This window comes from Phascolarctos cinereus, unplaced genomic scaffold (assembly GCF_003287225.1).
Source record: "Phascolarctos cinereus isolate Bilbo 61053 unplaced genomic scaffold, phaCin_HiC Scaffold_2;HRSCAF=192, whole genome shotgun sequence".
NCBI classification, from domain to species: domain Eukaryota; kingdom Metazoa; phylum Chordata; class Mammalia; order Diprotodontia; family Phascolarctidae; genus Phascolarctos; species Phascolarctos cinereus.
In genome coordinates this window covers 226,946,248-226,956,379 of record NW_027555625.1, presented here as the reverse complement: position 1 = coordinate 226,956,379, position 10,132 = coordinate 226,946,248, and the positions used below count along the sequence as shown (strand labels likewise).

Genomic DNA, 10,132 nt, shown 5'->3' with positions numbered 1-10,132 from the left:
ACATGAGCATAATTGGAAACTGATCAGAATAAACTTGGAGGAAGAAGAAGAAAATACCCAAGACCTGGGGAGCCACAGGCCCACAAAATGAGTATTGCTTCTAACCAAGTGACCATTTCCTGAGTATACTGATCCAAAAGTGACACTTAGAGAAAATAATAATGATGAAACTTTACATTTTCTTGGTGATTTACATTTTTAAAAATAGTGTTTTATTCTTTCCAATTACATGTAAAGACAATTTGCAACATTCATTTTTTAAAAAATTAAGCTCCAAATTTTCTCCCTCCTTCCCTTCCCTTCCCCCGCCTTACGACAGTAAGTAATTTGATATGGGTTATATATGTGCAATCATATAAAACATTTCCGTATTAGTTATGTTGTGAAAGAAGAAACAGCTGGCAAAAAAAATTACAGTTTGCAAAGGGAAAAAAAACCAAAAAAAAGTGAAAATTGTGTGATTCAGTCCGCATTCAGACACCATCAGTTTTTTCTCTGGATGTGGATAGCATTTTCCATCACGAGTCTGTTGGAATTGTCTTAGATCTTTGTATTGCAGAGAAGAGCTAAGTCAATCATAACTGATCATTGCACAGTGTTGCTATTACTGTGTACAATGTTCTTCTGGTTCTGTTCACTTCACTCAGCATCAGTTCATGTAAGTCTTTCCGGGTTTTTCTGAAATCTGCTTGCCCATCGTTTCTTATAGTATTCTATTACAATTATATACCAAAGCCTTTTCAGTCATCCCCCAATTGATAGGCATGCTCTCAAAATCCAATTCTCTGCAACCACAAAAAGAGCTGCTATAAATATTTTTGTACATGTGAGTCCTTTTCCCTTTTTAATGATCTCTTTGGGATACACACCTAGAAGTGGTATTGCTGGATCAAAGGGTATGCACAGCTTTATAGCCCTTTGGGCATAGTTCCCAATTGCTCTCTAGAATGGTTGGATCAGTTCACGACTCCACCAACAATGCATTAATTAGGGTCCCAATTTTCCCACATCCTCTCCAACATTTATCCTTTTCCTTTTCTGTCATATTAGCCAATCTGATAGGTATGAAGTGGTACCTCAGTTGTTTTAATTTGCATTTCTCTAATTGATAGTGCTTTAGAGCATATTTTCATATGACTGTAGATGGTGCTTTACATTTTTCAAATCACTTTCATTCATGTGAACTTATTTGATTTATAGGTATATGGTGGGATAAGCAGTATTCACAATTAATAGTATTAATAGGTATCAACAATATTGGTATTTTGTTATCTCCATTTTACAGATGAGAAAACTGAGGCTCAGAGAATGATGGAACAATGACATGAATATGTTCTTCCACTTCTCAATCCACACTGCCTTTTCTGTTGCTCTACATTGCCTCCATCTGTCCCTCTAGCAGCCTCCCACCACACTTCTCCCAAACCAAAGAAAAGACTTTGCACTAGATCTTAGCATCAGTGTTTTATTTAGCTTGCCCTCTGCTTCCCACCCTCTCCCCCCATCCTTTCACTCCTCCTTCTCATCTCCATGGGTGATAATGTAGCACAGAGACTTATAGTCAATGTTTCCTGACAGGTCCATAGGCGTCAATGAAAACATTTGCTCCACCTGTGACAGGGAAGATGCTGGTGAGTGGACCCTGCATACTGCGGTGGGTGCCGGGGTGCATGAAGGGAGGGGAATGCTATGCCAGGTTCCAAGTCCAGCCCATCCTCTGCTATAGAGTCTGGTAGGCAGTTACAACATTCATGCTTCCAGCCTGGGGGACATTTAGTGCTTGAAGGGGGTTGGATTCAATTTATGTGTTTCTCTGTGACTTGGACAGAAACTTTGTGACTCAGTTTCCCCTTTCCCCATCTCTAGGTACTGAAAAGAGAAAAGATTGTCTGCTGCCACAATAGCAGGATTTGGGATGATGCATGCTTTTGATTGCCAGTCCCCTAAACCTAGAACTATTTGGTTTATTTTCTGTTTTCCAACATGGCACTGTGGGCAGGCCTCTAGAGTACCAAATAGGGGACCTAAAGTTAGGGATGCCCTAGCCCCAGGTGGCATATAGAGATGGCTCTTACTCACCTCAGCTGGAGAGAACTTGTCTGCCTGGGTCAGAAGGAGCTGCTTAAACCTGGGAAGTGGAGAGGGAGTTAGAAAAACATGACAGCTAGCAATGGTAAGCTATGATAGATAGCCCCATTAAAAAGGAAGAGAACTGGGAAGAAAGTCTCATAGAATCACAGAACCAGAAGGGACCTGACAGGTCATCTAGTCTATTTCCCCCATTTTGCAGATGGAGAAACTGAGGCCCAGAGAAGTCAAATGACTGATTAGTCTGAGGCCACCTTGCTAGTAAGTGGCAGAATTGAATGAGGGACTCTGATGAGGGAAGAGTCTGCCCAAGTGGTCAGTCATTGGATTTGAGAATCACACTACTGAGGATAAGCAACCTCAAAAGTCATTGAGTCTCATCTGTAAGATGAGGAAACTGAGTCTCAGAGGGGTTATGACTTGTCCAAGGTCACACATGTGGTGATTGAGGTGAGGTTTGAACCCAGGGCCTCTGACTCCAGTCCCATGCTCTTTCGATTGTATCACACTGCCTCTGAGTTACATAAGTAGGTGGGGTAGAGTGTGATTTGAAGGACCCTCAGAAGACCCTATCCCACGTTCTCTTCTAGGCCTGCTTGCTAAGATGCCTGAAATTCTATCATTTCAAAGCCAAAGCACTTCTTTAGAATAAGTCATTTAATGATACTAAAATGAATGTGCAAGTGGTTACACAAACCAGGATGAGCTAAAGTGGCATTTATCAGAAGCTATTTGAGGGCAGGTGAGGCGGCTAAGTGGCACAGTGGATAAAGCACTGGATCTGAAGTAAGGAAGACTCATCTTCCTGAGTTTAAATCTGGCCCCAGACACTTACTACCTGTGTGACTCTGGGCAAGTTACTTAACCCTGTTTGCCTCAGTTTCCTCATCTGTAAAATGAGCTGGAGAAGGAAATGGCAAACCACTCTAGTGTCTCTGCCAAGAAAACCCCAAATGGGGTTACAAAGAGTTGGACACAGATGAAACAACTGATTAACAAATCCTAGGATAGAGCCTTAGGTGATTTATCATTTTTCATTAGGTGCAGGTAAATTTGTCCCTCCAGAGGGGCAGAACCAGCAGCAATGGACGGAATTCGTAAAAAGGCAAATTTAGGCTTGAAGTCAGGGCAAACTTCCTACTAGTTAGAACTGTCCAGAAGTGTCTTAGGAGTGATAGGGTTCCCTTCCTTGGAGGCTTTTAATCAGAGACTGTGTGGCCAACCACTTTGTCAGTATGCTAGAATGGGAATTCCTTTTGTGGAGGAGTTAGACTAGATGGTTGTTGATGTCTCTTCCAGCTCTTGAATTCTGAGGAAAGGTTCTGTCCAGAGCATGGGCATTGCTCATTGGTGGGGAGGGCAGGCCTGGGAGTGGGGTGGAGTTGGGTTCTGGGCACTGAGAACTTCTGGCCCTGCCCTGGGAGATCCAATTTGGACAGTGGAGAGTGAAAGTTGCTGCAGACAAACATCCACCCTGTGCTTTTGCTGAGGGCAGGAGCGTTCCTGGAGCCTGCAGCTCTTGTTCCTGGGGCTCCAGCCTTCCTGTCCCACTTAATCCCTGCTGTTTCCTGCTCATACTCACTCTTCTTTGTTGACAACCCCACTGCCACTGGGGTCGAACATGCGGAAGGCACTGAGGATGGATTCTTCCGGGTCAGTTCCTAAGGAGCAGCAGACAGTATAAACTCTGACCTTGTAAAAACAGCTCCCATACTCTTTCCCACATTCATAAAAAGATCATAGATCTGAGATTTTGAACCAGAAGGGACATTTATTAAGATATTTGGGACAATCTATCTCAAAATTCTTTGTCACTTCTCCACTCTCCACAGAATCATAGGAAGGGGTTTCCAGGGTCATTTAGCCTAACTGTTTAATTTTACCGATGAAGAAACTGAGGCCCAGAGAGGCAAGGGACTTGCCTAGGATCACATAACTCGTAAGTGAGGCAGGATTTAAGCCCAGGTCTTTCTGATTCCAGCCCCATACTTGGTCTATAACACCATTCCACCTCCACTATTAAATATCAGAGCGGGAAGGGCCCTTGCAGAAGATCTGGTCTGAGCTCCTCATTTGACTGATGGGAAGTCCAAAGAGATTACATGACTTGACCAAGGTCACACAGCTAGTCAGCAGTCGAGTTGGGAATGGACCTTGAGCCTCCTGACTCCCAATTCAATGTTATCTGCTATAAGTGGTGTTTTCTGAGGCAGACCCAACACAAACCAAGGGCAGTTCTAGGATGAACTCAGGATTCCAATTAGGTTCCAAATTCTCAGGTCCTGTCCATAGCCCCAGAATACACTTGGCTATTGAAGGATGATCCATAGTTAGACCAAGTTAGAGGTATGGTAGCTGGGGTGGGGAACCTGTGGCCTTGAGGCCACATGTGACCCTCTGGATCCTCAAGTGTGGCCACTTACAGGACCACATGTGGCCTCAAGGCCACAGGTTCCCCACTCCTGGTGGATAGGATCTGGTTTCATATCCTATCTCAGATACTAGCTTTGTACTTATCTATGCCTCAGCTTCCTCCTTTATAAAATGAAAAGGCTTTGTGCAATGGCCCTCTTTGATAATCTGGTTGAAATCTATGGACTCTTTCTCAGGTTATCAGTTTGTTGTCTACATCCATAACTGAAGAAAATGCTAAATTTCAGTTAGAGATTATTGAAAATAAAGATGTAATTTTTTTCCAATCCAAGTTCATGAACCCCCTGAAATCTATCCATGGATCCCAGGTTAAGACTGGACTAAATAGTCTTGAAAGACCCTTGCAGACTAAACCTTTGATCTTATGACCCAACCTAGGGGTGGGAGGAGGTAGTGTGGATTATGTTGGCCAGATAGCCTACAACATTTTGTGATCTAGGGCCCTGGGACTTAAAAAATGGATGTGGAAGGTGTAATAGTATGTTAGGCAATATTGGGAGAGTGTATAGAGGAAAGATTGAGTGATCCCTCCTCCCCTCCCCTAATCCTTACCATTGAGTTTCTCCCCAAAGAGTGTGAGAAAGACTGTGAAGTTGATTGGGCCCTTGCCTTCCTGTAGCATCTCATCCAACTCTTCCTCAGGCACATTCGCTCTTCCTGGAGGAGGGCATGAACAGAGGATGAGAGGGCGACTGATATTTACTGACCCCCCCCAACCCTCAAGCCTACAGGCATACCTAGCATTCCACTGCCTGTGGTGATTGCAGAAAGGAAATGCTTTGGAGATGGGAGGTGGGGGGAAATGGGAAAGAATAGAAAGGAGCAAAAAAAAAGAAATGGAGCTATTAAACCGCTTATACCCTTTGACCCAGAAATACCACTACTAGATCTACTTCTAAAAACAGGAAATAGGGAAAAAAGGGAAAAAAATCCTATATGTTCTAAAATGTTTATAGCAGCTCTCTTTGTGGTGGCAAAGAATTGGACATTGCGGGATGTCCATCAATTGGAGAATGGCTGAACAAGTTGTGGTACATGACAGTGATGCAATACTTCTTGTTGTTTGCTGATCCTTCATTCTTGAAGAGGACCATGGCATCAGGAAGGTGATGCCATGACTTGCAAGTGAATTGGATTTAAGTGAGGGAGGGCTGGGCAAAGTCATCAGCCCCACTGTCTCCTCTGGAGTTATCTGGGTCCAGTGGTGAGATATAGATCAGGACGATTGGAGATGGCACCAGATGGAATACTACTGTGCTATGAGAAATTATGATCTCAGTCATCTTAGAAAAATATGAAAATACTTGCATAAAATAATGAAGAGCAAAATGAACAGAACCAAGAGACCATATACAGTAAAAGCAATATTGTTTAAGTTATTTTGACTATTATAAATACCCAAATTAAATATAAAGGGCATAAGAAAGATTCTACATCCAGAGAAAGAACTGATAAATAGAAGTATGTATAGAATAAATTTACATATATATATATATATATATATATATATATATATATATACACCTATTTGTGTCTGATGGTAGTCATCTCTGAGGCGGGGGCTGGGTAGGGGAGAGAAAAGAAAAGGGAAGGGAAAAAAAAGGAAATTTACATCATAACTGTGTTGTATATTTTTAAAAGATAGCAAATTGTACACAGTGAATTTGGGGTTTCATGTGCAATCATCTTTTTATTTTACTATGTTATGGAAATGCTTATTTTATTCCATCAGTTAAAAAATAAATTTAAATTAAAAAATTAAAAGAGAGCTTTGGGAGAGGTCTGAGGAGGATGAGAAAGTCAGGGAGAGTGTGAGCTATGAGGGAAATGTAAAATTGTGTAGTGGAGAGAAGGCAGAGCTCTGGAGAAGGAGGAGGAGATAGTGGTAAAGGGTGAGCTTTGGCAGTGTTCTGGGAGAAGAGGTGTGAGAAGAGGAGAGGGGAGGGGAGGTGTGAGCTTGGGGGGAGGTGTGAGAAGATGGTAGGAGATATGACCTGAGAGAGAGGAGGGATAGAAGGGAGAAGAGGAAAGAGGAAGAAGAGCCAGTTTTATGAGACATGATTACATTCAGGTCCAGTCTGAGGCAGGCTTGGTATGGTAAAAGGAGCTCTGGATTTGGAGTCTGCAATACCTGGCTTCAAATACTGCCTCAGATACTGGCTGTGTGAGCCTGGGCAAGTCACTTAACCTCATTCTGGCTTAGTTTCCCTATCTGTGAAATAAAGGGATTGGACTTGACAGCCACTAAAGTCCCTTTAGGCTCTAAATCCATGTGGAATCTGTGATCCTTAACTTCTCCTTGTCAGTTACATGGGATGAGGGAGCTGGTCTTTGGGGGAGGGGCAGGGAGGAGGCGAGGACTGTGGGAAGAACCGGTCTGTGGATTCTGCTTCATTGAGAAAGAATTGGGCTGGAGTGTGCAAGCCTGCTAACTCACCTAGTTGGGAGTAGGTCTCCTTCAGGTCTGATTTGCTGATGATGCCATCTCGGTTTTGATCAATGCAACTGAATGCCTGTGAGACAGAGAGGTCCCAATTTTCTGGGTCAGGAACAGAACTCACCATGCCTCCAAGGAAGAGGGGAAGGTCCTCCCTCCCCCAAGGGCCCAAGGGATGGGTGAGGGGATGGGCAGGTCACAGATTAAGCGCAACAAGCAGGAGCAAAGGAAGGGATAGAGTGGTTTGGGGGGGCATTCAGGAGCCCTTCATTCAATTGATTTGAACTTTAGGGTTAGCCTAAGGAAGAAGAGAGGAAGAAGTTTGGAAAGATCATAGGATTATAGCTCTAGAATTGGAAGAAACCTCACAGACCATCTAGTGTAACCCTCTCATTTTACAGATGAGGAAATTGAGGTGGGGAAGGTATGAAGTGACTTGTCCAAAGTCACACAAGCATTAAATATCAGAGGCAAGATTTGAATCTATGTCTTCTAACTATAGAGTTAATACTTTTCACTGTGCCAGTCTACCTCAGGGGAGAAATACAGAATATAGGAGAAACAGGAGGAAAAAGGAGAAATAGGGATACTAGAGGGCTCACCTCCTTAAACTCTTGGATCTGTGCTTGTTCAAACATGGAGAAGACATTTGAAGATCCCCGATGGGCTTGCTTGGCAGCTGCCACCTTCCCCCGAGTCCCTGCCTTCCGGCTAGCCTGTGAAATATCTGTCTCAGAGGAATCTTCTGCCCCAGATCTTAGAACAGGGAAGCCCATAGTCCAAACTGCCCTCCCTTTTGTCCCACATCTCCCAGGGGCTGTGGGTGGAGGTGGTTCTGCAGCTGGGATCCCACTGATCCCAATCTCATCGATAGGGTTGTGAAATCTCAGTTCCCTAGATCCCCCTCCTCAGCCCTTCATAGTTTTAAGGGATATTGCCAAGACCAATCCATTCAATTTTTCCTTCCTCATCCCTGGAGATAATTTTTCTTAGGCTTAGGTCCAGGTGGCTGCTGGGAATATTTCCAATCATGACCACACTTAATCTCTCTGAGCCTCACATTCTTAATGCATAAAACAAAGGGTCTGAATTGGATGGTCTCTAAGGCCCTTTCCATTTGATCGTCTCTCTTTTATGATCTTCGTCTGCAGGGCATTTCATCTCCCACACTTGCTAGACATCAAGAAGGAATGAGGTTTGAATCTCCCAACCTTTCGGAGGCACTTTTGTCCCTTAACCTTCTTGAAAGGCCTTTGCTTATAGTTTGAAGCTGGAGAACCCAAATTTCTCCCAAAGTGAAAGCCACTCTTTTGCTTTCCTCTCCAACCTGCATCCTCCTCTCATCCCCACCCCGCCTCCCCATCCCTCAGACTCACCATTTCCCGGCTTCTGGGATGTCCTGGCTGCTGCTGCCTGTCCTGTAATCCCTCACTTATGTATCCATCTTATCACCTGGAGGGCCAAATAAGGGAAGAAACAAAGGACAGCCCCAAACTTGGAAGTCCCTGATGAACCAAGAGAGCAAGATAAGGACCCTGACAGATTCCAGACACATTCCTTCCTGCTTTTTCTCTGAGCTTCCCAAGGGGATGGATCCATTCAGCCACTCATTCTCTTTATTCAGATAGTCCAGGTGGCACCAGGGTTAGGGTTTCAGCAGCAGCAGCAGCAAGCATTGGTTAATTAAAAAGTCTCATTGCATATAGCACTGTAGTAGATGCTAAATAAAGATCCTTTTTCTTCTTTCTTCCTCCACTTCCTTCTTTCCCTTCCTTATCCTAGCCTTAGTAGCACCTGAACCATTCATTTTAGGTCTAGTTTTGGGTCTTGCACAGTTGGTCTGGGATTATCCCTTTATTAAGCTTCCTGTTGTTGTTCTGCCATTTCTCAGTTGTGTCCTACTCTTTGTGACCCCATTTGGGGTTTTTCTTGGCAAAGATACTGGAGTGGTTTTCCATTTCCTTCTCCAGCTCATTTTACAGATGGGGAACTTGAAGCAAACAGGGCTGAGTGACTTGCCCAGCATCACACAGCTAGCAAGTGTCTGAGACCAGATTTGAGCTCAGCAAGATGACTCCAGGTCTGGCACTCTATCCACTGCACCACCTAGCCACTGGTCCCTGCCCCTAACTCTTACCCTCCCCACCTTAGGATTAGAGAAGTGAAAATGCCAGGGGCCAGAGAAAGAGGAATTAGAGGATGGGGCTCTCAGGTTTAGTCTAAACTGGATCTGGACACTAATATTCTCCTGGGAGTCCCTTAGTGGCCCAGGGTGGTTTGAGGGACTGATCATTTCAGTTACATTTCAGTCTTGGTCTGGGCACCCTGGACCATGCCCTCTGGTCCATTTAAGAACCACTGAGGTATGGAAGAGGGAGGGAAATAGACTCTGGGACCAAAGTGCCCAGGATGGGAGGGACTCCTGGACTCCTGGAGGGACTCACAGGGCCGTTCTGGGACATCATTCCCTCATGATGACCGCCATCTGTGGTTCCTGGAGGTAATGGAGCTGCACAGGCTCTCCCTGACTTGGAGGACTCAGAGTGTTGGGGAAACCCTGGCAGACAGGCCCAGCAGCCTGTGGGTCTTGTGTAATGGTGTTAGAGGGGAAAGAAAGGAATGGGAAACTGGAGTAGAAGCAGAATCGAAGGCCCCTGCCTCCTTTACATGGGACCAAGTGGCCCAAAGGAGACAGAATTGAACAAAAACAGTTTCTACACAGTTTTTCCATTTGACCCTTTAACCAATTTTAACCAATATTTTAACAATAAGTATTTGTTAAGGACCTATTATGTGCCAGGCTATACAAAGTAAAAAATAAAATAGTCCCTCTCTTCTAGGAGTTTACATTTTATGGGGGGAAGGGGGAAGGGAGGAACAGTGTATATTATTAGAATGTAAGCTCCTCAAGGGCAGGTTCTATTTTTGCTTTTCTTTATATCCCCAGTTCTTAGCACAGTGTCTGCTATGTTGTTGTTCAATCATTCAGTTGTATCTGACTTTACATGTCCCCATGGACTTTATCGGTGGAATTTTCTTGGCAAAGATACTGGAGTGATTGGCCCTTTCCTTCTCCAGTGTGTCCCTGTTTTGCAGATGAGGAAACTGAGGTAAACATGGTTAAGTGACTTGCCCAGGGTCACAAAACTAGTCAGTATTTAAGACCAGCTTTGA

At 44.1% G+C, this 10,132-nt stretch overlaps 1 protein-coding gene across 1 annotated transcript; it reads right to left on the bottom strand.

Moving 5' to 3' along the window:
* Positions 1-1,445: 1,445 nt before the first annotated feature.
* On the bottom strand, positions 1,446-8,679 carry MYL7 (myosin light chain 7). The gene is made up of 7 exons (XM_020983737.2): positions 8,335-8,679; positions 7,561-7,674; positions 6,959-7,034; positions 5,074-5,178; positions 3,671-3,749; positions 2,080-2,128; positions 1,446-1,611 (listed from the first exon to the last, which is right to left on the bottom strand). Exons 1-7 carry the CDS (start codon positions 8,335-8,337, stop codon positions 1,510-1,512), a joined length of 528 nt encoding a protein of 175 aa, XP_020839396.1. The 5' UTR covers positions 8,338-8,679; the 3' UTR covers positions 1,446-1,509.
* Positions 8,680-10,132: the final 1,453 nt, after the last annotated feature.